The sequence below is a fragment of the Podarcis cretensis genome (assembly GCF_951804945.1).
Source record: "Podarcis cretensis genome assembly, chromosome: Z".
Taxonomy (NCBI): domain Eukaryota; kingdom Metazoa; phylum Chordata; class Lepidosauria; order Squamata; family Lacertidae; genus Podarcis; species Podarcis cretensis.
This window is the reverse complement of record NC_137184.1, coordinates 23,243,716-23,271,704: the sequence shown is the minus strand read 5'-3', so window position 1 is coordinate 23,271,704 and position 27,989 is coordinate 23,243,716. Positions and strand designations below refer to the sequence as shown.

Genomic DNA, 27,989 nt, shown 5'->3' with positions numbered 1-27,989 from the left:
ACAGTCGCGTGTTATGTTTACTTCAGGATGCGAACAGGGCTCCAGAACGGATACCGTTCGTATCCAGAGGTACCACTGTAAAGAGTTCTGAACCCAACAATTTATCCTTGCACAGTCCATATAATTCGGAGGTGGAGGCTAAGTTTGTTGCAGCTGTTATTGAGGGTAAAAGAATCCTTGCTCATCTACTGAAAATCACCCAGAGATCAATCTTTTGTCTACCTGTGATTTACACATTCTTCCTCCCTACATCTAGAATAGTTAATTTGTTACCTGAAATTGTCTCCTGCAAATGTTGATGTCTGATATTTTCAGGAGCCTGAACTGTTTGCTAAATTTATTATCTCACAGCAATATTTCATTTTGACAGTTAATATCTGACAGTATTTGATAGCTGACATGCAATGGTAGATGTGTCTGATACTATTTAATGTTAGCATGCAATGGTGTTTCATTTTCACTGCATATCTGTTCTATAGATGGAGTTGGCATATAATGGTACTTACTATTTGACAGCTATTTATGAGATTTCATTTTTAAGGCTTGCCAAAGCATGAAGTGCGGATATGTCTTAAAGCTCTCAAATGTCAAGATTTGAAGTAAAAATGTCAAAATTTGAAGTAAAAAATTCACATTCAGTTTGGAAAAAAAGGAATACCTTATCACTTTCAAGTATGTACTATTATCCATTGGTACATGTGAATCCCTGTGGGAAGTTTGAAACTAAATTTCTGCATATAGCATACTAAATTTCTGTCTATGTTGCTTGTATTCCCTGAAAATAAAAAGGATTTTTCCTATTCTGCAAGCAAGATTTTCTACCTCTGTTTTATGTTCCATATTCCATTGCATTTCATAGGAGGACCCTGTTGTCAAATGATGCCCCATTAATTAGAGAGGTAGGATAATTTATTCTCCCATCTGTCTTATACCCTCTAGGGGGAGGACATCTTGGATCGCAGCTCTGAGCTGATCTATACAGGAGAGATGTCCTGGATTTATCAGCCATATGGACGAAGCCAACAGCGTGTCTTCTTCCTCTTCGATCATCAGATGGTTCTCTGCAAAAAGGTAGTGAAATTTGGGGTGTATGAAGAATTTAATCTTTGTGAATTCCTGTGAGGACTTACCTGATCTGTGCCACACAGACTACTGTGCCCATTGGAACAGAGATATTCACCCACTTTTGCACTTTTGAATTTTGTGATATGGTAGTTCTCAGCTCAAAAACACTTACCAAAGTGCATTTTAAAATGTGTATTTTTAGGATAAAATACATTTAGAAAAGTGTACCTTGAGCAAAATATATTTGGAAATCAGTATTTTGTGGAAAATACATTGAAAAATTGGCATTAAATAGAATTTTTAATGAACATGTGCAGTTTAATGCGGAAAAAAGGGAATACAGACTTTTGCATGAACATATATAAAAGGATCAGATGTTGTTTGACCAATCCAAGTGAAATCTATAGCTGCCCTCTGGAGGCATCAAGGGTTTAGTCTACTTCCCCCTCAGAAAAGGAGGAGAGTCTTTGAATATTATGACACCCCTGGTGAACCATAACTCACTGTCAAAACAAAATAAAAAAATTCCTTCCAGTAGCACCTTAAAGACCAACTAAGTTAGTTCTTGGTATGAGCTTTCGTGTGCATGTGGAAATCTATTGATGAAAAGAGCAGAAGGCTGCATTTTCAACTTCTGTGTTCCAGCATAATTTGATTAAATCGGGGGGGGGGGGGGAGCACGGAAAGTAGAAGTGTAATGTCACTGTCAGCAGAGCACATCAGGATACAATGAATGCATCCTCCCTGCCACCAGGGAATTGGCACAATGAGGGAAAGCTGTGACTCCTTCTGACGGATTGACTTTGAATCTCAGGGCTTCATGGCTCTGTCTTTCATGTTGATGCTTATTAATTTTAATAAGGTCTCTTCTGTCAAGGTGTCGGAAGTTCAATATCGAAGCCCTGTGGGTTGAGATGGGTAATTCTCTTTGCAAGACAAAAGGGGGTCCTTCCACATTATTCAATTAACTTTGATGTGATAGAATTGGGTTTCACTCTTCCTCTAATTCAGCTCCTGAGCGCAAGAGAGCATACATTCAGATGACTCACCCTATTGTGTTTGCTGTCGCTGTGGGATAAACACAGCGCCTGAGTAATATTATCATGCTATTGTAATACTGGTTTGCATAGTTTTATAACCATGACATTTCTGAGCATGGTGAAAAGTACTGGTATTAATCTTCAGAGCCTTAAATGCCTTTTAGTTGGGATACCTGAAGGATGGCCTCCACCTCCATATACCTGCTCAGACCTTGAGATCTTTATCAGAGGCTGTTCTACAGGTTTTCACACCTAGTTTTTAGTGAAAGAACCTTCTCAGTGGTGATGCCACAGTGTTAGAATATCCTCCTCAACAATAATTGGTGTCGTCGTCACAGTCTTCTAGGAGAAATTATCTCTAAATTATTTTGTTTTCTTAAGTGTTTTACTGGTTTTGCACTGACAGGCTGACAAAGGGGTTTTTGGGGTTTTTTGTAACAGCTGTTTTTAGCTTTGATTGCATTTGCGTTAGCATTTTGTTGATTTTTAAATTTGTGAGTCATTCAAAGGAAGTGGTTAATTGGACCATGTAAAAATAACTAAATTCCCTTCTCCAGAATTCCTCCTTGAATTTTAGAACTCTGAATTTGCTTCTGCCAACTAAGACTTGAGGAAGAAGTTCAAACACACAGCTGTTTGTATTCCACAGTCCTGCAATTGCAGCTCCCTCAAAAGCTCAGCTTGATTTTAAAAGCAAAGTTTCTGCTCTCAGTTAGAATTATTTATGCAGTTTGCTGAATTGGGGGGGGGGTTCAAAGTTTGGGTTACCTTAATGCAGAGGTTCCATTGCAGCTGTTAATACAATCAACTCAACAGTTATCACCAATCTGCTACTGTAAAAAATTAAAGGTGTTCTTGTTTAACGTAGATTTAAGCTCCAATTATCACTGACTTATTTTTTGCATCTCATTCACATTTTATCTATTCATTATAAATAAATATCCCACATTTCCTCCAAGGAGCTCAAAATGGAATTTCCCTTTGAAAATTAATAAAGAGGGTTTGTATTATTTTTACTGCAAATTATCATTGACTCTTAAATAACTGCATCATTCATAATCATAGCCATGTGTATTTCTAAAGAAATGTATGGGTTATGTGTCTTTGATCTCTAGATCAAAGTTGATCTACAATTCAGTTAGCTTTTTGCTCCTAGAGCGTGAAATGTGCATATAAGTCAGACTTATCCAGTTATTACAGTATGTGTCTGAACTCACATGCATGTCCAGCAGTCATGTGCATCCATACACACACTAAATAAAGGTTTGGGATCATTTGCTAGAGTTACAATGTGTGTCCGTTTATGAATGTTTTTGACATCCAATACTTTTTGTTTTGGGCTGGTGATCCTAACAATCTCTTTAACTACCAGATGGACAACCAGTAATTTTTAAAGGTGAACAAATAGCTTTACATTAAGATCCTTGAGAGACAAATTAACAAAGAGAGCTTGGTTTATTATATAAAATGAAAATGACAGGCTACATAAATGCTGTAAAAATACAGTTTAAGCAGGCAGCAAATCCTACCTTGATCTAAAGAGTGAAAGAATCCCTATGTCTTCTCAAAACCTACAGAAGTGAGCATGACAATTTTACCAGCAGGACTCATACTGATAATATGTTAAGCAATGGAGGGGGGAGTATACCTGTCCTTAAGTGAAGCAGACATGTGCTGATTCCTTGAGAACAGTGAGTGAGTTATTTTTGTTGGAGCAAGGAGAGCCAAACTAACTACTGAAATCTGGAGGTTTTAGGTTGAAAGAATATCATCCTAGTGTCATCCTTTGTTTTCTCTCTGCCTTCAAATTATCTCACTATTATCTTGATAGCTCCTATTCAGGTGGTGAATAGACTGTATTGGCAGCTAAATTTACACATGCTGACCTTTATGCAAGATGTGAGAAACTCTGGACATTTCCTGAATGACTTCAGGTCATGTTTTGTGATCAGACTTATAGAATTCATCATGGAGGATCTCCTGTCATATTAGAGTTATGTCCCATTTCTTTCTTTTTTATTGAGTTTTGTTGGACAAATAGCCCTCTCATAACCGCCTTGCTGGCGTCCTATACTATCTGTAATGAAACCTCCTTATTCAAATTTTGACACTATTTTTTAGGGGAAAAACCTAGTCTTATACACGGAAACCTCTGCCACAGTGAAACAGACCAGCACCCTGGAGAGCTCCTTCAAACAGCATAAACATTCTAATCTAGGCAAAAAAAAAAGGAAGATGTAAAACTGGTCTGTCAAAAGCCAATTGCAGAAGTGTAGACTTACTAACTAACTAACAAAGACTTGATTCAAGAAGCTGTGAATGAATGCAGAATTGGTGAATTATTTGGACTTACCTTATTCTGCAAGATAAGACCAGATACTGTACCTTTAATGCAATTTCAATTCAAGCCTTCTGCACTTACTTTGTTTTTTAAAATAATGTTTCATTGATTTATTAACAAAAAAGTGCAAACATAACCAAAAAAACAAACAAAAACAAAATGTAAACCACAAGGCAATCAAGGATATTCCCAGGGGAACTGAAGGAGGCAGTGGTTGCTCCCGCTCTTAAAGAAAACATCATTAGATCCCTTAAAGTAAAGGTAAAGGTACCCCTGCCCGTACGGGCCAGTCTTGACAGACTCTGGGGTTGTGCGCCCATCTCACTTAAGAGGCCAGGGGCCAGCGCTGTCCGGAGACACTTCCGGGTCACGTGGCCAGCGTGACATCGCTGCTCTGGCGAGCCAGAGCCGCACACGGAAACGCCGTTTACCTTCCCGCTGGTAAGCGGTCCCTATTTATCTACTTGCACCCGGAGGTGCTTTCGAACTGCTAGGTTGGCAGGCGCTGGGACCGAGCAGCGGGAGCGCACCCCGCCGCAGGGATTCGAACCGCCGACCTTTCGATCGGCAAGTCCTAGGCCCTGAGGCTTTAACCCACAGCGCCACCTGCGTCCCTATTAGATCCCTTAGATCTATCCAATTACCACCCGGTTTCGAATCTTCCATTCCTGGGTAAGGTGATTGAGAGAGCGGTTGCTGAACAGCTTATAATAATAATATTAATAATTTATTATTTGTACCCCGCCCATCTGGCTGGGTTTCCCCAGCCACTCTGGGCGGCTTCCAACAAAGATGAAAAATACACTAAAATGTCACATATTAAAAACTTCCCTGAACAGGGCTGCCTTCAGATGTCTTCTGAATGTCAGGTAGTTGTTTATCGCTTTGACATCTGATGGGAGGGCATTCCACAGGGTGGGCGCCACTACCGAGAAGGCCCTCTGCCTGGTTCCCTGTAACTTGGCCTCTCGCAGTGAGGGAACCGCCAGAAGGCCCTCGGAGCTGGACCTCAGTGTCCGGGCAGAACGATGGGGGAGGAGACACTCCTTCAGATATACTGGACCGAGGCCATTAAGGGCTTTAAAGGTCAGCACCAACACTTTGAATTGTGCTCGGAAACGTACTGGGAGCCAATGTAGGTCTTTCAAGACCGGTGTTATATGGTCTCGGCGGCCGCTCCCAGTCACCAGTCTAGCTGCCGCATTCTGGATTAGTTGTAGTTTCCGGGTCACCTTCAAAGGTAGCCCCACGTAGAGCGCATTGCAGTAGTCCAAGCGGGAGATAACCAGAGCATGTACCACTCTGGCGAGACAGTCTGCAGGCAGATAGGGTCTCAGCCTACGTACCAGATGGAGCTGGTAAACAGCTGCCCTGGATACAGATTTGACCTGTGCCTCCATGGACAGCTGTGAGTCCAAAATGACTCCCAGGCTGCACACCTGGTCCTTCAGGGGCACAGTTACCCCATTCAGGACCAGGGAATCCTCCACACCTGCCCGCCTCCTGTCCCCCAAAAACAGTACTTCTGTCTTGTCAGGATTCAACCTCAATCTGTTAGCCGCCATCCATCCTCCAACCGCTTCCAGACACTCACACAGGACCTTCACCACCTTCACTGGTTCTGATTTAAAAGAGAGGTAGAGCTGGGTATCATCTGCATACTGATGAACACCCAGCCCAAACCTCCTGATGATCTCTCCCAGTGGCTGCATGTAAATGTTGAAAAGCATGGGGGAGAGGACAGAACCCTGAGGCACCCCACAAGTGAGAGCCCAGGGGTCTGAACACTCATCCCCCACCACCACTTTCTGAACACGGCCCAGGAGGAAGGAGCGGAACCACTGTATGACAGTGCCCCCAGCTCCCAGCCCCTCAAGACGGTCCAGAAGGATGTTATGGTCGATGGTATCAAACGCCGCTGAGAGATCCAGCAGAACTAGGAAACAGCTCTCACCTTTGTCCCTAGCCCGCCGGCCGGAGATCATCAACCAGTGCGACCAAGGCAGTTTCAGTCCCATGATGAGGCCTGAATCCCGACTGGAAGGGATCCAAATGGTCCGCTTCTTCCAGGCGTGCCTGGAGTTGTTCAGCAACCACTCGCTCAATCACCTTGCCCAAGAATGGAAGGTTTGAGACTGGGCGATAATTGGCCATCGTGGCCGCATCTAAAGATGTTTTTTTAAGAAGCGGTTTAATAAGCGCCTCTTTCAGCGGGTCTGGGAAGGCTCCCTCACGGAGGGAAGCATTCACCACCCCACGAAGCCCATTGGCCAGTCCTTCCCGGCTAGCTTTTATAAGCCAGAATGGGCAAGGATCCAGGAGACAGGTGGTTGGCTTCACTCGTCCAAGCAGCCTGTCCACATCCTCAGAGGTAACAGATTGGAATTGATCCCACACAACTTGACCAGACAGGACTCTAGCACTCTCCCGCCCCGGCCCTGCTCCCACGGTGGAGTCTACTTCTTCCCGAATCTGAGCGATTTTATCTGCAAAAAAATTTGCAAAATCATTGCAGGAGAACATATGGCCCGTACTGGACCCCGATGTTACAGGTGGTTCCGCTAAATTGTGAACCACCTGAAAGAGTCTCCTGCTGCTGTTTTCTGCAGATGCAATAGAGGCGGTGAAGAAAGTCTTCTTCGCCGTCGCTATCGCCACTTGGTAGGCTCGACGTTGAGCTCTAACCTGTGTCCGGTCAGATTCGGAATGAGTTATCCGCCACCGGCGCTCTAGCCGTCTCAACGATTGTTTCATTGCCCTCAGATCCGTGGAAAACCACGGGGCACTCCGGGCTCCATGCAATCGGAGAGGGCGCTTCGGAGCCAAACAGTCAATAGCCCTGGTTAACTCCACATTCCAGCGGGCCACCAGGGAATCGGCTGAAAGGCCATCAACATGGGATAAAGCATCCCCTACCACTCTCTGGAAACCATTTGGATCCATTAAGTGGTGGGGGCGGACCATCCGAATCGGTCCCACCTCCCTGCAGAGGGGATGGGTCGCAGAGAAGTCCAGTTGCACCAGGAAGTGATCTGACCATGGCACTTCTTTCGTTTCACTTTTACTTAGTGTCAGATCACCAACATCCATAGAGGTAAACACCAGGTCCAAGGCATGTCCGCGGCTATGGGTTGGGCCAGACTTATTCAGGGACAGCCCCATGGAGGCCATGCTTTCCACGAAGTCCCGAGCGGCCCCTTGTAAGGTCGTGTCGGCATGGATGTTAAAATCCCCTAGGACAACCAAGCTAGGTGTCTCCAGGAGAACATCCGCCACGACCTGAAGCAGCTCGGGCAGGGAATCCTTGGTGCAGCGGGGAGGTCGGTACACCAAAAGAAATCCTGTACTGCCCCTATTGCCCAACTTCCAGAACATGCACTCGGAAAATTGGGTCTTCCCAATAGGATGCCTGGTGCAAACTAATGACTTCCTAAAAATCACTGCAACCCCCCCTCCCCGCCCACATGACCTGGGTTGCTGTGCGTAAGAGAAACCTGGTGGACAAGCAGCGGCAAGGACAGCTTGGCAGGTTTCTGGATGAAACATCGGCTCTGGATCCATTCCAGTCCGGCTTCCGCGCTGGTCATGGGACCGAGACGGCTCTGGTCGCCCTAACAGATGATCTCCGAAGGCAGCTGGATCGAGGTGGGTCGGGGCTGCTGATTCTTCTAGACCTGTCAGCAGCCTTCGACATGGTCGATCACGAACTCTTGGACCACTGCCTTGCCGACGTGGGGATCCAGGGCACAGTCCTTCAATGGCTGCGCTCGTTTCTCTCTGGTCGGGGACAGAGGGTGGCGCTTGGGGGGGGGGAATTGTCATCGCGCCACTCCTTGGTGTGTGGAGTGCCTCAGGGTGCGATACTCCAATGCTTTTTAACATCTTTATGCGCCCCCTCGCCCAGCTTGTCCAGAGTTTTGTGTTGGGTTGCCATCAGTATGCTGATGACACCAACTCTATCTGTTGATGGATGGCCATCCTGACTCGGCCCCAGACACACTGACCAGATGTCTAGAAGCTGTGGCTGGATGGTTACGTGGAAGCTGGTTGAAGTTAAATCCTTCGAAGACAGAGGTCCTCTGGCTGGGACGGGACAATATGGGATTCAGGGGGCAACTCCCATCTCTTGCGGGGGTGCAATTAGTGCCAGCACCGTCCGTTAAGAGTTTGGATGTAATCTTCGATACCTCCCTCTCTATGGAGGCGCAGATTACAGCTATAACAAAGGCGGCATTTTTTCATCTCCGCCAAGCTAAGCAGTTGGCTCCTTATCTCTCTCGCCCTGACTTAGCCACTGTGATCCACGCGACGGTCACCTCCAGACTGGATTATTGTAACTCGCTCTACGTGGGGCTGCCCTTGAGACTGACCCAGAAACTCCAGCGGGTGCAGAATGCCGCGGCGAGACTCCTTATGGGGTCTTCGCTGCAAGATCACATTCATCCTGTACTATACCAGCTGCACTGGCTCCTGGTGGAGTACAGGATCAGGTTTAAGGTGCTGGTTTTAACCTTTAAAGCCCTATACGGCCTAGGACCCTCGTACCTACGGGACCGCCTCTCCTGGTATGTCCCACAGAGGAACTTACGGTCTGCAAATAAAAACATCTTGAAGGTCCCAGGCCTCAGAGAGGTTAGGCTGGCCTCAACTAGAGCCAGGGCTTTCTCGGCTGCGGCTCCAATCTGGTGGAACGCTCTGTCACAAGAGACTAGGGCCCTGCGGGACCTGACATCTTTCCGCAGGGCCTGCAAGACAGAGCTGTTCCACTAGGCCTTTGGTCAGGGCGCAGCCTGACTCCCTTCTCTGGCAATCTGCACAGAATTTTGCTTAACGGTTGCCATCAATTTGATTTTAATTAATTTTTAGAATGAAATGTTTTTAGAATGTCGGATTATTTGATTGTTGTTAGCCGCCCTGAGCCCAGCTTCGGCTGGGGAGGGCGGGATATAAATAAATTTATTTATTATTATTATTATTATTATTATTATTATTATTATTATCTGTATCTATACACACCTTTCTGATATTTGCATTTGGGTGTCTTATTAGCATCTCAAACTAAGTACAGTGGTACCTTGGGTTACAGACACTTCAGGTTACAGATGCTTCAGGTTACAGACTCCGCTTACTCAGAAATAGTACCTTGGGTTAAGAACTTTGCTTCAGGATGAGAACAGAAATTGTGCAGCGGCAGCGGGAGACCCCATTAGCTAAAGTGGTGCTTCAGGTTAAGAACAGTTTCAGGTTAAGAACTGACCTCCAGAATGAATTAAGTTCTTAACCTGAAGTACCACTGTAAATTCATACTTGGATTGCTCACCTTTCCCCTCAAGTTCTTCTGTCCTTCATTTGTATCCCTACCGAACAATCATCTTACTAGGAATGCAGGAGAAATGTGTTCATGCACATTTGCACCTAATGGATTCTTTCTGAACCAATACATGAATTAAAGAAAACAGCTTTCCTTTGAAATTTGCACTCCTCCAAATTTTGTGATGCACTTTTCCAGCTGAAAAATGCAGCCCCCCCCCCAAGTGTATATTAAGGAAAAGTGCACACAAGTATGTATTTTAGTGGAATTAATGTACACAATTGAACTGAGAAATGTGTGTATTAAAAGAAATTAGGTTGGAAATGCATCCACATAGAAATCATAAACTGATGTAGAAATGAGGGTAAACTGAACTTAAGACTGGATTTCCACCAGCCCCATCTAGCATAGTCATTGCTTAGGGATGTTGCAAGTTATATCCCAAAACATCAGGAGGGCGCTAGGCTGGGGAAGTTGATTACTACAGTCCCATTACCCTTTTCTCTTAAGCTCTGGCTGGTACTCAGTCAGTCCTCCTTGCATCACCAGCTTCAAGTGCCTAGTCCTTGTTTTTCCCCTTTAAAAACAATGCAACTGGGAACCAAAGTTTCACCCCAGTTCTGCTTTTTAAGCAACCATTTTCCTGTGCTCACCCAAACCTACAAACAAGATAATTCTGTAGGTGAGCTGACCAGGTTGTACTGGCTATCTGCTGAGTCACCTAATACTCATGTAGGTCAGCTGACTCAGCTGATTCCCCTAATGCTCCTATGAAAAAGCTATTTAGATAGCTAGAGCATGGGATTTGTTTGTTTTTTAACCACCACCTCTGTGCCAGCAGTCCTAAATGAGTGTCTGTGTCTAAATAAATTATCATTTGCCGATTACCCTTGGCCCAAAACCTCTCCTGGACTTTTCACCATTAAATTTTGTTGATGTTTGGTCTGCTACTTGTTCCTGCTGCTAAGATTACTATTTCAGTGTGACATTTATCTTTTCAAAAGGTGCTTTTCAAAAGCCTTGACACAAAATTTCCAAGAAATTTCAACTCCTTGCTGCTTGAATGGTCATGAGATCAACATTGCACAGCCTGAGATATGTTTATGGTTCTCTTGTAAAAGAGAGCATTGCTTCAGTTCTGTTGAAATTAGCTATTTAAATTTTAAAGGGTTATTGTATGCTTCTCCTTATAAAGTTGTGCCTTTTTACATAATCAGTTTCTGTGGGTTTGTGTTTTTTCCTGATGAGTTAGCTTTTCTAGAACCAGGTCATGTAAATGATTGATACAGCAGGACCTGCTTTTCATTTGGGCTGCACTGAGGTTCATCAGAAGTTAAGACCTTAGAAACAGTTATGTCTTGAATCTTGGATGATTTATATTATATATTGCTATGTGGATAGGAATAGGAGATGTTCTGTGATAAGATGGGTGTTTGCTAACATCTGCAAGTTTTGTGGTACCCTTCTGTTGAATTTCCTGTAAGATCTTTCCAAATATTTGCAGTGTGGCATATTCACTGAGCTAGAATAAGCAACCAGCCAGGCTGGCTGATGGTTCAAGCAATGCAAGCAAGTCAGAAGCAGGAAGGCTATGCCAGACATATCTGGCTGCTCAGTAAGCAGAGAGAAATTTGTTTAAGAAACCTAAACTGTTAGAAATAAATAGCAAACAGTTCTGGGAAATGTACATCCCACATGCACACTTGAAACCCTGCAATCCCAAGCTCTTTTGATAGAGCTAAAAAAAATCATGGCTTGAGGAGTTCCCCCTGAAATCTCCCTGCCAGTTTCCATCTCCCACTGCTCCCCCAGCAGTTATAGGAGTAAGATCAGCAATAGGAAGAGCTTGCTGACAATGGCCAGAACCTTGTAAGTATCAACCTTATGGTCTGGACAGTCATGGAGTATGATTAGGGTGCTATTTCCTGCTGGGCTTTTTGAAATGTGTAGTTTCTCCTGCCTCCCAGAACAGAACATTTAAGGCATAGGAAATTACAAGTCCTGTGCATCCTGGCTGAAAATGATGCTCCAGAGCAGGGACAGGGAACCTGTGGCTCTCGCATCAGCAGTAGAGAACCATTAGTCAGTACATAAGACTTGTAGTCCATCAACATCTGGAGGGCCACAGATTCCCCAGCTCTGCTCCAGGGCATGTTTTAGACTACCTGGCTTTGTTGTTGACAGTGTTCACTGCCATTCACCCTCATTTCAAAAAAGAACATTGCTTGGGAAAAGGGAAATGACAGATTCTAGAAGCAAACTCAGTTTGAACTAGGTCTGAACTTCAGTGAAAGACTGGTTTTGGCTCCTGTTGGATTTCTCTCAATTCTGAATGTCCTCCATTGTCAAATGGTTGTACTTTTAGAGAGAATGGAACATTGGAAGAATGAGTATAAAAGAAAGATGTTGATAGCATAGGATGGAAAAAAGCCAAAGTAAAGCTCATTCTAGTATATGATTGGGGTCCTCTCTCCTGCACTGTCTAGCATAAACAGAGGACTTAGGAGAATGGCATCTTCTCTCCATTGTGTGGGGTATGGAGAACAGTGAAAGTCTCTTCTGCTTCTTACAAAGGACTCCTGCTTATTCCCTGCTTGAAGATTACAGTGAATATGTGTCCTATGGTAGGGATTTCTGTGGGTGCTGAATGTGTTGCTCACCAAAAGACTAGGAGAGGGAAAGAAGGTATCCCTGGCAAACTTGCAAGTGAAGTTGTGGATTCCTGGCTGAAGTTCATAGATGAATAGTCTATCCAATCCTTGCCTCTATGCCTCCAGCATTAAGAGAATGCTGCAGTCACACCCAGACATCCCATTTCCTAGTGCTCTAGGATTACAATTAAGGATAAGGTTTAAGAACGCTCGGCAGCTAAAGCTCTGACCACCTTAATTAGCAGCCTTTCATATTCTGCTCTTTGATTACATTGTTAAATCTCCCAAGGACATTAAGTTGGTATTTAAGTCCACCTAGATTCTAAAACGGCTTCTTTTTCTTTTTCAACTTTCCACATAGGACCTGATAAGGAGAGACATCCTGTACTACAAAGGACGTATTGACATGGATCGGTATGAGGTTTTGGATATTGAAGATGGAAGGGATGACGACTTCAATGTCAGCATGAAGAATGCCTTCAAGCTTCGCAACAAGGAGACGGATGAAATGCACTTGTTTTTTGCCAAGAAGCTGGAGGAAAAGCTGCGGTGGCTGAGAGCTTTTCGGGAGGAGAGAAAGATGGTGCAAGAAGATGAAAAGATAGGTGAGTCCCATAGATATAGCCATAGGGTTACTGATACCCCAGACTAGTTGCTGGCCAGTAGGGCCGTCTCAAGATATTTTGCTACCTGAGCTTAAAGGGTATGTTGTAAACAAAATCTGCCCTTTTTCCCTTATGGGGTATCCAAGAACCCGTGTAGAGTCCTTAAGTGGGTTCCCTATCGGTAGGGGAAAATAATAGAGGCCAACCAGAGAATATTGAGAAGCAAAGCGGCCAGTAAGCCTGATCTTTATTAAACTGTTCAACAGGGTGCTCACTCACCACATGCAGGAGGGAGGAGGAACCCAGAACATTGGTGTGCAAGCTCTTATATAGACTTTTGAAATTGCCCACCCCATAGCCCAAGACTACCACCCCAATCCATCATACATACGTCACTGAAGGAGGCGGTCAACAGCAGAGGGCGGTCTACAGCAGAGATTCTGTCTGCCAGGACCTGATAATGGTCACTGATTGCATTACTTGGGCAGTCTGGCCATTCTTTTGTGAGAATGTCGTGTACATGTGTGCATAGTGAAAAACCACAGGAGGGGAGAGTGCTATTGCACTTGGGTCCTGCTTGAGGTACGTGCTTGGCCACTTTGATAACAGGACACCAAACTAGATGGACCATTGGCCTGATCCAGCAGGCTCTTCTCATGTTATTGTGTTCATTAAAAGTAAAGGGGGGGAGGTGTACCTGGGCGGAGAGAGAGGGAGATCTAGTTGTATATGTGTGAAGTGTCTGTGCATGTAGGAGTTACAAAGATAGCACCAGGGGGATGCATGTGTCTCTGTGGTCTGGATGTGCATGATGAGTGCATGTCTCTTGTGTGCGCACACAAGGGAGTGTGGTGTGGTCACATTACATATCTTTATTGGTTTTTTGAAGTTCATCACAAATTCCATAGTGCGGAGGGGCACAGGAAGTTGGGAAGGGTAGAAGAGGCATTTGATGGTTTATCAAGGTATGAGTACAGGCTCCTCGTTTCCTCCTTCAGCAGAATAGTAGCACTGGGAACACCCGTGTGGTGCATTAAGTCAGACAATCTAATTTCGCACACTAGCTGATTGGCAAGAACTTAAACTATATGAGGTGGAGTTGACCTTCCATTTAGAGTATGTGTACACAACAATCAAACTAACATGACTTCACCTATAAAATATGGGGATTGTATTTTTTACCATGATGAAGAGAATGCTTGTTCTGACCTTTATGTCACATTCACTTTCCTCCAACACCCTCTTTAGGTTTTGAGATTTCTGAAAATCAGAAACGGCAGGCAGCAATGACAGTAAGGAAAGTCAGTAAACAGAAAGGTAAATTACCTGTGCACGGTCTCTTTGGTGGGGGGGGGAGGCAGGGGGGAAGAATCCATCTTGGTTAATGTAATCCCACCAAATTATCATTCTTTGAGCCAATACATGAACCAAAATGCAGATATTCTTTGAAATTTACACTTCTCTGGATTTTGCAATACAGTTTCCCAAACAAACATACACACAAAAATCATATATTTGAGGAAAGTGTGTGCATAAATGTGTATGTTGTGCAAATATAGGGACAACCGCATTATAATAGGAGAAATGCCCTGCAAAAATGTGTATATTTACAAAAATGTGCATGAAAATGAGAAAGTTTTTAATGAGAACCTTGGAAAAAAACTGCAAACTGATAGAGAAATGCGGTGAACTGAAGAACCGAAAACTGAAAAACTGAAAACAGCAGATTCTTCCATCCTTTAAGTGGGGCAGTCATCCTCATTATTTTTATGCCATCTTCCCATAATTAAACCATACTCTAGGTGGCCTGGAGAACTTTTGAACAAAGCACACATACTCCTTCAGCTTCTTGAACAAAGTACAGTCATACCTTGGCTCCCGAGCACCTTGGGAGTTGAACGTTCCGGCTCCTGAACGATTGAAAACTGAAATGAGTGTTCCGGTTTTCAAATGTTCTTTTGGAAGCCAAACATCCAATGGGGCTTCCGTGGCTTCCAATTGGCTGCAGGAGCTTCCTGCAGCCAATCAAAAGCCATGCTTTGGAAGTTGAATGTTTCGGAAGTCGAATAGACTTCCAGAACGAATTCTGTTTGACTTCCGAGGTACGTCTGTACACTGAAATGAAAGAAGCTTGCAGAAGTAGATTTCCTCTTCTCAGTTATATCAGGAAAAGTTCCTAGCAGGTTATGAACATAGCCTTGATTATGCTTAATGAAACTCAAGTCAACCCAAGACTCTGTATGAACATTTCCAATTAAATTTCCAGTTAAATTGCTTTAGACCTTCATCCGAACAAAAACAGCATACTTAATTGTGTTTAGTTTTTTTTAACATAACAATTGCTTTCTCATTTTCTCTGTCTCTCTATGGATCCTCTGAAAAATTGAGGTATAATGTTAGTCCAGGCTGCTTTCAACATAAAATTAATTAGTTTCTGTTTCTCTAGTTGATCAGGCTGTGCCTTCCTTGTGCAGTGTGAATGTCTTCTGCAATACTGGGAATTCCTTATATAATTAGACATCTTTGGTCTTCCTGCTTTGGAGAAACAAATGGAGTGAAAACCCAATTGTGCTCTCTCTCTGTATGTGTCTTTTAAACCAAAGACATTAACCTGGAGATAACAATTAGAAGGATTTCTGTACAAACAGACAACAGTTACGTAGCATGCATGGGCCTAGTCTGTGAAAGCTTGTGCCGCCATGAAAGTTATTAGTCTTTAAGATGCCGCACAAACATTTTAACTGTGTCAATAAGCTGCTTTGAAGGCTGTATGCAGAAAGGCAGTGTATACATTTCTCAAATAAAGCTCATAATAAAACAAACTCCCAAAGTGTTGTAAGCTGGCACTCAAAGTAAGGAGGTTTTCTTTGCCTCTGATGTACTAGCTCATCACCTGCAAGGAGGTTTAAGATAATGGTGGGGGTAGGGGGAGTTAAAATAACACATGCCTGCAGTCTGATACTATCCAGAAATCTACCACCTCATTCTGTATAATTTGTAGATAGTGGCTCCTGAAGACTAGTTAAAATTTCTGCAGCACTTGATTATAACATCCCATCCAGCAAGGCGTTTTTTTTCTTGTGGATTCTTCCAGTAATTGTCTCTTACATGGAGAAGGGACCTCTGACCCTCTAGATGTTGTTGGACTATGATTCCCAATAATCACCCCTGATTCAATATGCTGTCTCGTAATGCTGTCTGGGGCTGGTGGGACAACATCTAGAGAGCCACAGGTTCCCAGTTTCTGGTCTGTTGCATCCTTTAAAACATATAAAATACAACAATATATTTCTCTGTTGCAGTTCTTTCCTTTGTTCCCTGTGTTTGGGGAATAGACCCTCTTTTTTGTCAGTGATAGAATTCCTAAGGCAGTGGGGAAGGAGCAAAAAGAAGAGTTTAAGGGAATGAAACATAAACACATGAGCCAATCTAACAGAGGTGAACTTGACAATAAACTGCCACTTACTTCATGAATGGGCATGCCACATATCCCGAGAGTATTCAACAGGAGATGAGGAGTAGACTCATTAAATGGAAGTGTGTAGGTAACCACTTTCTGCAAAATGACAGGGAGGAGACGTGAATAGAACAATAGCAAGGAGAAAAACCTACAGAATGCATTTGATCCAAATGTGCACAACAAAAGCCCAGTGACTTCTCTTGTATTTGATGGGGAAATCAAGATTTGCAGTGCAGAAGCTGCAGGAGTATGTGTGCTTAGCTCTTCAAACACAATGCAGTTGTGTATACAGAGGCTATTCTAAATCATCTCTAAAACCCCTACACTATTGGGACCATACTCCTGGCATGTGTAGACAAGTACATCAGTAAAACATTACAGAAAGCATCTTGGTGCAGTCATGCATAGTCATGCATGCACCCCAATTTCCTGAGTGGCGTGGTTTCAGGGCTCCCAATGCTTACTCAGGCTTTTGGTTTCATTTAAAGGACATCACTTGACACTTAACTGGTGTTTTGTGATATGTGGTACACACACACACACACACACACACACACACACAGGTTGAGCATATTTGGAGAGTCCACAGCTTTACATATGTTGCAAATTTCTCATTAAGAACCCCTTTTGTGCAGCCCAACTCAGCTATGAGTTGCTTTTCTTTCTCGTTCTTTCAGCCTGAGCCAAAAATTCAAGAGCCACAGCAATGTAGTAGACCACCTAGAGTGCTAGATTTAGACGTGGGAGACAGTGGCGTAGTGTGGGGGTGCAGGGGGGGGCCCGGCCGCACTGGGCGCAACATCTGGGGGTTAGGGTTAGGAGGCGCAAATCCATGGGTTAGGGGGCGCAAATCCATGGGTTAGGGGGCGCAAATTACTTGCCTTGCCCCGGGTGCTGACAACCCACGCTACGCCACTGCTGGGAGACTAGGGTTCCAGTCCCCACTGAGCCATGAAGCTCACTGGGTGTCCTTGGGCCAGTCACTCACTTTAAACTTAATGTAGCTCTGTGAGTTGTCAGGGTAAAGGGAGAGGAGGGAGGACTCCTGTATACCAGCTTTAGCTTCTTCAAGGAAAAGTGGGATATAAAGAAAATAAAAACAGCACTTCCTAAGCCCACTTCGATAATCATGGAATTGAATCATAGAATCACAAGGGTCAACTAGTGCTACCCTGTGCAAAGCAGATGTCACCTGGTTATTTCCTTAGCCAGAACTTGCTGCAAAAATGGGATCTGACAGGCTTAACTTGTTGAACCAGTATAGACCTCTTTAGCACACTATTAATTTTTCTTTACTTTACAACAACAACAAACTAAATGATCTTGGAAGAGGGGATCCCAGAGAGATCATTCAGACCATCCCTCACCTGTCTCCTTACAAAATGCTCATGTCAGGCTTGCTTCTGGGCACATGGTAGTTTCTGCAGAAGCGTGGGGGAGGAACAACAACAGAACAGAGAGCCAACCTCCATGGCCCTTTGCTAACCACACTGTTTGTCCTTGAGTGCATGGTTTTGATTCCCCTGCAAGGGAGGATAAAATCTGAATTGGGATCGCAGTGGGGAGCCAGAAGACTAAAGGACCCCTACCTGCTGCACCAGGTTTCTGATACACTTGGAGGGGAAATGCTGGCTGTTTCTGAAACAGAAATTCATGCAGTCCAGGGTGAATGAAGTGATTAATGTTGTGTAGTTTGGCCCAGAAAGCTGTGGGAAGCTGGCCATACATATCACTCTGTCAAAATTGAGCAATAAAGAGCAGCAAAAAAGCCTGCATAATGCTCTTCAGGCATTCTCTTTGCCATGCAGTTGCCTTCACATGAAGGAGAGTGGGGTGCACTGCCAAGCCCCACCTCCATTGGTGTGGCCTCTCCCAATGATTTTGCAAGGAGCCTATAGGAGGCTTCCTGCTTCATAATGTTGCCCTCCCTCTCACAGTGGGCTGAAAAGCAGAAAGCGATGTGCCAGAAAGGTTTGGATTTGGTAGCACACAAATGCATGCACACACCATGTGAGAACAATTGCAGAAGCAAACAGAGGAGGGCTCACCTAGGATTCCTAATTCATCAGTTCCACTGCAGAATCGATTTCTGAATCCCTGGATTCAGAACTCCGTAATCCAGGGGGAAATTTGCATGGTGAGAACTCCAGGTGCCTCTTTAGTTAAAAGATTTCAGGGCTTTGTGGTGGATTAAGACCCCTCCAGAAATGATATCATGACAATGAGTTTGGGATTTGCAGTTTCAGATTGAGAAAACCCAGCCATATTAAACTACTTAAGGCAACTCTAAACTAATTCTATACTTTCCCTAAGTCTGCTAAGCTTAGAGTAAAGTGCACAAGGGGAAGATTGGAGGCATTTCTTACCCAAACAGAATATTACATTCAGTGATCAGGAACAAGATTCCAGATTTAGAGTCAAAGACACAACAGGAGACCTGTGATTGTGACTTCCCTTGGTTTGGTTCATTTTAAAGCATCCACTCAAGGAGGTGTCCATTTTATTTTATCAGAGCATCAATGCTGGAAGTGGGAGGGGGATGTTCCTCTGTTCTCCCCCCATTTCAACCCTCTCCTCCCATACAACCTTTAATTGGTGGGGGTGGAGAGACCTTTCTACAGACATCATACAATTTCGTATGGGAAACCCATTCCTTCAGTATTTTTGCATTAGATTACAGTCAGGGTCAAATCATAATGTGTTTAGTAGGGGTTAAATGCTGACATGTGGTACAATCCTAAACAGAAGTAAATCCTAAACAGAAGTAAATCTAAGTGTGTCCAATGGTGTTTAGGATTGCTGCCTTAACTGAGCTTTATCTGACCACATTGTCAGACTGGTAAAGTATTATTATTGTTTTCCCCACATGTAGGATGATTATTGCTTTTTTCTGCCTGGGAGGAAATTGAATTTTATGCAAGGGCCAGTCTGTACAGGTTCTGGGTATTTGCATCCTTGTTCTCAACTCCTTTGTCATCTACCATGACTCTGCTGCTAGTCCAAAGGAATTTACAATATTTGCAGGCAGGTCATTGTCTATCTTGTGGCTGCCACTCATAGTTATAAGCACCTGACACTCAGTTTAGGATGATGGGCTTGGATGTATACAAACCACCCTGTTCCAGTGGTTTGCAATGCCTTACACTGTACTAATTTAAAATGCCTTGCATTGCTCCAGGAAAATGCTCAGGCTTTGATGGAAAAAGTATCCCAGGAGTGTAGTAGTGGTTCTGACTAAGCACATAGTTAGACGAAACACTAACGAAAACACTTCTGGCTGTGTAGACATGTAAGGTGGAAACAGCTTCCTAAATGTGTGAGCTTAAGACTGCTTAGGGTTATTTGTAAGTCAACATCAGCACCTTGAATTGAGCATGGAGGGCAACAGGGATCCAGTGCAGATGGACCCTAGAGCAGGGGTAGCCAACCTGCTGCACTCTAGATGATGTGGTTATCACCTCCCATTCACCCCAGACAGCATGGTCAATGGCTAGTGATGGTGGGAGTTGCATAGAACATTGGTGTATGGCTACCCATGCTGTAGTACATTGATGCGTGTGGGCAACACAATTCCTTTCTGCAGGGGCAATCTGGGAATGCTTTTTTTACACTAGGGGAATGACCTAGAGTAAAAAACAAACATTCCCAGATTGCCAAACTTCAATAAAGCCTAGGCACTTTTATGAATCTATTTCTTCTCTCCAGAGTTTCAGGTAGGAATCTTTCCCAGATCACTCCAAAATGTCTCAAAAATGAAGCGTAATGCCCTCTGGCATATGTTTCTGGATGTAAACTCTAAATAATATTCTCACCAGCTTCCCACCTGAATGTATTCATCCATATCTCGTGGTAGTTCATTGCCCAGCTGCTCCCATGCTAGGACTGCCCCCTTCTGGCTTTTTTCTAATCTGCTCTGATCCAGTGTAGTACAGCACAGGCTTCAAAAGGTTTGCTGTTCAATTTTTGAGACATTTTGGAGTTTGAGCTTGCTCATAAGTATACAGAGCTCTGAGAATCAATTAGATGTTGGTCTTTGTTGGTTTTATTGGAGTAATTAAAATTAAAAGGGAAATCTGTAATGTTAAAGTATTCAGAGAGCATAGGACAATATTCTTACCCTATGCTATATTAAGTCTAGAAAGTCTAGAAATAATAATAATAATAATAATAATAATAATAATAATAATAATAATACAACCAAACAGTGCAATTCTTTGCAAACCCCAGTGAAGCAGAATATTGCAATGACATATTTATGCTGTGCTCAGTCAGATCAAATTTCCCCATGCCCAGTATTCCACCGGTATCAGTCGCCAGTAATAAGCAGGATGAAGATAACTGTCATTTGCAGATTGCTTCACATCTATCAGTTAGATGTGTTAAGGTTTCCTCTTTTAGCTATCATGACTAATAGCTAATGACCAAGTATTCGGCGAGAAAGGATATCCTACTTTTTTGAACAGAGCTGATTCAGAAAATGATTCATTCTTCCTACCCCTTAAAATATGGTTCAGTTTGGCATTTATCAGAGAGCTATATCTTACCCTCAAATGCATTTATTAGTAAGTGAGTAAGTTAATGCATTTATTATGCATCTTTTCAATGTTGATTTGCCTGGGTATTTTTCTTCGTCTTTGTTTATTAATTAGCTGATCTACTTCTCCGCCTCTTTTCTGTATGCTCTCAACCACCATTAATATTGGGAGTAGGTTAGCTCAGTGTTTGAGCACATGCTTTGCATGGAAACTATTCAGGTTCAGTCCTTGACATCTCCAGGTAGAGGGTTGAGGGGAACCCTGCCTGAAACCCTGTACATTGGGCACTGTACATTGGGCTAGCCAAAATGGTGCTCTTCAGATGCTGTTCTATCCATGAGCCCCATCTAGCATGGCTAATGGTCAAGGGTGTTGGGAGTTTTAGTCCAGTAACATGGAAGGCACTATGTTGGCTAATCCTGGTAGCCAAGCTACCCTCACATCAGTGTGCAGCTTCCTATATTCCTAGCTAAACAGGAACCATTAAGAAGTAAGAGACAAGGTTGCTTTTTCCTGTGTGGCCTTGCCCTGGATTCTGCTTCTTGAGGGGTATTCATACATTACATTCAGCTAGAGTACAATCTGTGTACCTGTGTTCACAAACAGTTGAGCTCTATATTGATATAGTCATTCACATGTAACATTCCACAAGTGAACCTGCGTATCCAAGAGTTGAGCTGCACAAATAACAAGTGCACAGTCTTTCATACAAACACTTGTAGATGTGTAGAATCACAGAGGGGGAAGGAAACCTGAGGGTCATCTAGTCCCACCCCCTGCAATGCAGGAATCTCAACTAAAGCAACCATAAGAGATGGCCATCCAACCATCGCTTAAAAACCTCCAGTGAAGGAGATTCCATCACTGGACATCAGCCCTCCAAGGGTGTCCATTCCACTGTTAAACAGCACTTATTATCAGAAAGTTCTTCCTGATGTTTAGTTGGAATCTCCTTTCTTGTAACTTGAATCCATTGGTTCTGGCCCTACTCTTAAGAGCAGGAGAAAACAAGCTTGCTCCTTCTTCCATGTGACAGCCCTTTGAAGAGACAGCTTGAAGCTTTGTAATGTGTAAATAAGTCTTTGTGCTAGAATGTGATGTAATATTGGGAACTGGGATGAAAAGATGTTCGTATCTTTAGCCAGTACATTCTGATGGGCATTTCTTTCTTCCTACTCCATCCCACCCCATATTCTTTTTCCTCCACCATTCATACAGGTGTTGGCTACTCTCGATCAGTTCCTCCAGCTTACCCACCACCCCAGGATCCACTAAATCAGGGACAATACATGGTGACCGATGGCATAGCCCAACCCCAGGTCTACGAATTCAACGAACCCAAACGCAGCCAGTCACCATTCTGGCAAAACTTCAGCAGGTTAACGCCATTCAAAAAATAATATATAGAGTGAGATGGAGAATTTTAAAATAAATTTTAAAAAATGCTTAAAAATATTTTAAAAATATATATTTATAGATGGACCTTTTTTTGGAGAAGCACTGTTGCAACTTAAAAAAACCATATAGATATATATAGATATATATAGATATATATATAGATATATGTATATATACAGACATGCATATATACATATACATACATATATATGTATATATATTTGAAGGACCAAAAACCTTTTTGTTGTTGTTGTTTTGGGGAGGCAGTCTCTGCTACTATATTCTAAGTAGCACCAAGTACTTCTGATCATGTAACCTGCTTTATTTTGGCACCATTGGAACCATTGTTGTTACTGTTGTTCTTTTCTTATATATATAATTTGTTTTGTTGTCTCAGAATCGTCTCCCGGGATGATTTCTTGTTCATTGTGCATTTCCTCCATTGACATGTTCCATCCAGCGCCACACTGGTGTATATTTCCTTTGGGGTTTTATTTATAGATTACCTTCTCTTAGAAGGGGGTTGGGCGCATGATGAGAAAAGAAAAGAAAAGAAGTGTCTGTTCCTACATCTCATTCCCATAGCCCACCATGGATGCAACCTGTTCCTGTCTGAGCACCATTGAGAAAGGAATGAGAGGCCTCATTTGCTTCAATGGGATGTGCTCAGATGGTGTGCCGGGGCGATTGTACCACACACATTGAATGCTGACTTAAAACAAGACAACAAGCTGCATTTTATCTCCCCACATTCTTCTGTTCTGAGTCCATGCTCCATTGTGCACTGTATAATATGCTGCTCAGTACTTCTGTTGCTTTTTAATGTTGGGTAGAGGGATGCTGGACATGAGACCCTTCTGCTCCGCAAACTCCCAGGTAAATGGAGGTTGGAAAGCAGAAGCGCCTGTTGGACTGTGTCCCAGGTGTGCAGGATGGTAAGAGGGCATCCAACTCTTTATTATGCAAATAATTATGTCAGTTTAGCTGATGTTGTTGCGTTTTTTTAATTGCACTCCCCCCCTTCCCTTCTTCTTACTCTGTGGTTTGAGCATAACTTCATCTTTTTTTAACCCCCCTAGTAATATCCTTAGGGTTGTTCCCATTTTGGTTATATATTTTATTGCAAACAAGTTTCCCCTTTGATTTTACCATTTTCTGTTTTATTTTTTATCTGAAAGATCTGCCAGTTACAGTGCCCTGTGCTCTATTTATACAACCTACAGACTCAAAACAATTTGCAGAAAAGACTTTGTGGGTCCATATCCCATTTCCAAGGTTAGAACCAAATGGCTCTTAGGACCTCCCCACCCTCCCACTCCCAGAACTGGCCACTTTCCCCATCAAGGAGACCTATTGATTCTGCCATATGTAGTGTGGCTTTTATGCACCATTGGTTAATTTTTAGAGATGCATTGTTCCCAGTGTAGACAAACTATTATACAGACCTTTGTGTCTGACCTGTTTCATTTGTCCCTAGTTGTAGCTTTAGGTCTCTAACTACCATGCACAGCATTAGCCAGTAATAATGAGCTATTAGCTGTAGGATCATTGCCTTAGTAATCAGAAGCATTTTCCCCATTATTAAGGTATCAAATCCATGGAAGGAGCTTAGTGCTGCATATATGAACAGACCTGCAATGCTTATTTGGACCGAGGAATGTGCTGAGCCTGACAAAGCTAGTAGCTTGGTGATGATTCTCATATAGGTTATAGCAGTTGTTCAGCAAACAGGCATCACTGTCAGTATCCAACCTCTTTCTGCCTTTCTGTCTTCCCACTCTCTTCTTTTTTTCCCTCTCTCTCTCTCTCTCTTCTCCCCTTTCTTTATTAAAAAATGCATTTTTTCAAAGCCATCTTGTAAATTTCACTTTGGAGTTCCTAGATAGGCGCTGGTCTCATCTCACTAGAAGAACAATCCTCAGTGGCGACCAGAGCTATATGGCAGAGGTACCACCACATCCAAACCCTGGGTGGCTCATGTCAACCAGGGTGCAAAGGGTTTGGGTGTGTGGCGGGGGGCGGTGGTTTTGCCAAGCTTTTCAACCTGGCAGATCCCAACATTTTAACTTCCCCACCCCCACTGAAAGCAATTAGTCACACCAACTCCAGGCTGGTGAAGCTGAGGGCTCCCAATCAGACAAGCTTTGGATCCAGCTGATCCACAGCCTGCTCTGCTCCACCCCAGTTTCAGGTCCCTATGCTTGCTACCAGCAGTAGGAACACTGCTTTTTTTAGGTTCCCACCCACTTAGCAGGTGCATTGGATGCCTCCACCATGGTAGGGCCACCTGCCTCCCAAGTGAAGTTGGTAGGGAGACACCTCGATAATGTGATTGTTCTCAAAGGCTTCAGGCCTAAACACACTTACTAAGGAATAAGCCCCAATGAAGTGGAACAAAGCTGAAATTTCTCAGCAGGCATGATACCTGAGATTCCTTTTGTTTTCCTCAGTGCTTCCTGAAAGAAAGAAAAAAGGATGCTACTTTGTGAAATTTCCTTCAGATATTCTCCATTTTATTCTTTTATTTAGCTACTTATTTTGTGTTGCAGTAGCCAGTTCGTACTTACAGTGCCCAAATAACATGAGGCCCGGGGCATTGTGTAGGATACAGGATGGAGGCTGAGCTGCCAACACAGTTGGTTTTTGCTGCCATTCGCAACAAAAGAAACCCCTTAGGGCAGAAATAGAAAGAAGCTGAGCTGCTGCCACCACTGATAATGGTGAACCCTACCTCTGAGAAACTGTTGAAGAATTTCTAACCCTTGAGAAGCTTGATGAAATTGTCTCTCACAAATAGGGTCGAGATTTCAGTGGACAGCTCTGCATTGAACAAATACGTATAGGAGTGAAGTGTGCACCCCACATTTAGTTGCAAAGACATAGAAGTAGCTCACCTAAGATACCAAGGCTAAACAATAACAGAGTGTTGCATTATCTAAAGCAGCTTTCCTCCATAGCCTGGTCCTCCCAGGTGTTTTGAACTACCCATCATTCCTGACCATTGGCTGTGCAGGCTAAAGCTGATGGGAATTGGGAGTCCAGCAACATCTGGAAGGCACCAGGTTGCGGAAGGCTGCACTGAAAGAAGCATCCCTGTGCCTAGGAATAACCAGCAAGCTAAAATGGTTGGCCTGACATCTTCCACTGCGTTGTGAGTTTCTCCCCTTCGCTGATTGCCATTTGCACAGGAATGGAAGCCCACAAAGTGGTGACACCACACAGTTTAGCTTCCTATATGTCACCAGGGCAAGTCGGAGGAAGAAAAGGAGAAGCTTGGTGGTAGGTGCTCTGGATGCCAAGCCTATTACCTTCATAATGCTTAGCTTGCAAAGAAAGGATGAGCTTGGCTAAAAAGGCTAAATTTGGAGTAGGTGTACTTTTATTTTCTTTTTTAAAAAGACTCCTTTGAAAACAGACAGTAAAATGGCCCAACCTCCTTTGCTTTTTTGCCTGTTCACTGTTGGTTTTTTTTGGTCACAGTATTCTCTTTCCTTCCTAGGCAAATCTGGCCAGCCTTTAAATAGGGAAGATTCATTAGCTTTGCTCATAAAGCTGATGCTAGTGGGAGTTGTAGCTCAAAACATCTGGAGTTTCATATTTTACCCAGTGAACAAACAAACAGATTTTTAGGAAAAAAAAATTAGAATAACAGCCCTTGAGTGCATTATTAGGTTGAAAGAAGCCTCTTTCAGGTGCATCCATAGGATGTTTGTTAACACTAACACGTGTCACTGTAACATGTGTCTCAACTCTTGCTGGTCCTCGTCCCACAAACCCACAACATATGACAACAGCCAGTTCAATGTGCACAACACTGTTTGTGCCATGATGTTTGATATGGGCTTCTTCAGCTGCACCCCATAATTTTAATCTTCTCTTGGGCTACTAAACCAGGAGTAGAGGATGCTCCTGGTCTGAGTAGTGATCCTGGTCTGAAGGGCTACAGCAAGTTCCAAGAAAAGAAATGAACTGGCAAGATAAGTGGTTGAACTTATCTCATGCCTTAAACACAAAGGCAGCCTAAGCATTTTCTCCCAACTTCATCTTATCCAGTTAAATTTAACTACCTAATTCCAGGCAAACTGTTGCAGAGGAGCACTGCAGTGTGTGTGTGAAACAGTCCCATCTGCATTCATTTCCAGGGAGAGGCGGCTCTTCATGCACAGAACTGCTTATGCAGCAACTCCCTGGGTGCTGGCTTTGGATCAGTCTTCCCAACTGACCTTAGTGTGTCCAGATTTTCAGTGCAGAGTGACCAATAAAGGGAAAAGTCAGTGACAAAGTTTTGTATCAACAAAGAGCATATTTTTATTGTGGGGTGGGGGGTGGGGCTCTCTTTTTTAACTTTGCATGTTAGTGGGTAACAGAGCAGGTTTTAATATAGACTCTCATTTGTTTAATACCTTGGTTTTCCTAGCGAGGCAGATGCTTAGGAATTGAACCAGGGTTATGAAACTGGAGGTAGAATTTCTTGCAGTTTGTGAATGGCAAGAGAGAGAGAGAGAGAGAGAAATTAGGGGCAAGTTGTCAACATGATGAAAGTTTTACTTATTCCTTTGCCTTTTTAATTGCATAAGAGGTGGGAGTAACAAGCACATTAGTTAAGCCTGTTCATTTACTGTTTTGTGCCCCAGAGAGCGAAAATGAAACATCCATTATTTTTATGAGAAGATGCTTCCTAACTATTCAGCGCTAGGAAAAAAAAAGAAACCAACATCGTCACACCATTATTTGCATCATAAATCAAGATTCGCTTGGTCTGACAAGAGCCACTTGTTGGACTCCCAGCATCTTTCTTAAAGTGGAAAAAATAATACCCAAAGGGGAAGAGCTTTGCCGACTCAGTGCCAAAGCAGAGCAGATGCTGGCATTTGTTCCCAACAGAGGGAGTGCGTTTGCCCCGGCTAGTGGCATTCAAGAACTCTCCTCCTTTCCATGTGTTGCCAAGGTGCTACGAGGAACGAAGCATTGCTGCCATGAAGAACCAGCCGTGGGTGCCAGTGTTACTACCTACTACATGTTCTTGAAGGGGAGGGCTGGTGTCAGGTTGTTATTCTCGAATGCTTACATCTGCTCAGATTTGGGGAGGGAGAATGTCGGAGGAGTATCAGAGATTGAGCATGTTACATAGACTTCAACTTTCCATTGCCAGAAGAAGAGGAAGCTGTGATATCACAAGGTATACATCAAGGACGGTTGTAATGCGCTTACTGTACACAGGATCTCTCTGGCATATATAGATATATTTGGGGAGGGGGGCATTTCCCCACGCCTCTTTCCCTAGACCACTGATCACATTACCCCTTTGACTTTGCAAATACAAAGGATTTATCTTCAAGATTATTGGCTCCCTAACCTTCTTTTAAAATTTAAGGGAGGGGAGGCAAGGCAAAGGTGCATCTAACAGTTGTAAATAGACAATAAATAGAGGGGGAAAACAACAACATATATTTGAAATTTGTTTCAGTTTTGGATGGACGCTAGCCATCCTTTGCAATGTTATTGATAGTACACCGTGGTGCTTTTGGGTTTCTGGTTCTGTTCTCTTTATGCTCAGTCATCTTTTTTAATTGCAGCTACATT

At 43.4% G+C, this 27,989-nt stretch overlaps 1 protein-coding gene across 10 annotated transcripts in view; it reads left to right on the top strand.

Moving 5' to 3' along the window:
* The window catches only part of ARHGEF9 (Cdc42 guanine nucleotide exchange factor 9), a 289,965-nt gene extending 262,219 nt beyond the window's left edge, over positions 1-27,746 (top strand). For 9 of the 10 annotated variants that reach the window (XM_079961599.1, XM_079961597.1, XM_079961605.1 and 6 more), the window contains 5 exons: positions 940-1,071; positions 12,770-13,013; positions 14,262-14,330; positions 22,227-22,416; positions 27,041-27,746. In XM_079961599.1, coding sequence (XP_079817725.1) covers positions 940-1,071; positions 12,770-13,013; positions 14,262-14,330; positions 22,227-22,408 — 627 coding nt within the window. In that variant the 3' untranslated portion in view covers positions 22,409-22,416; positions 27,041-27,746. The remainder of the gene's footprint in view (positions 1-939; positions 1,072-12,769; positions 13,014-14,261; positions 14,331-22,226; positions 22,417-27,040) is intronic. The other variant, XM_079961600.1, reaches the window with a different exon arrangement.
* Positions 27,747-27,989: the final 243 nt, after the last annotated feature.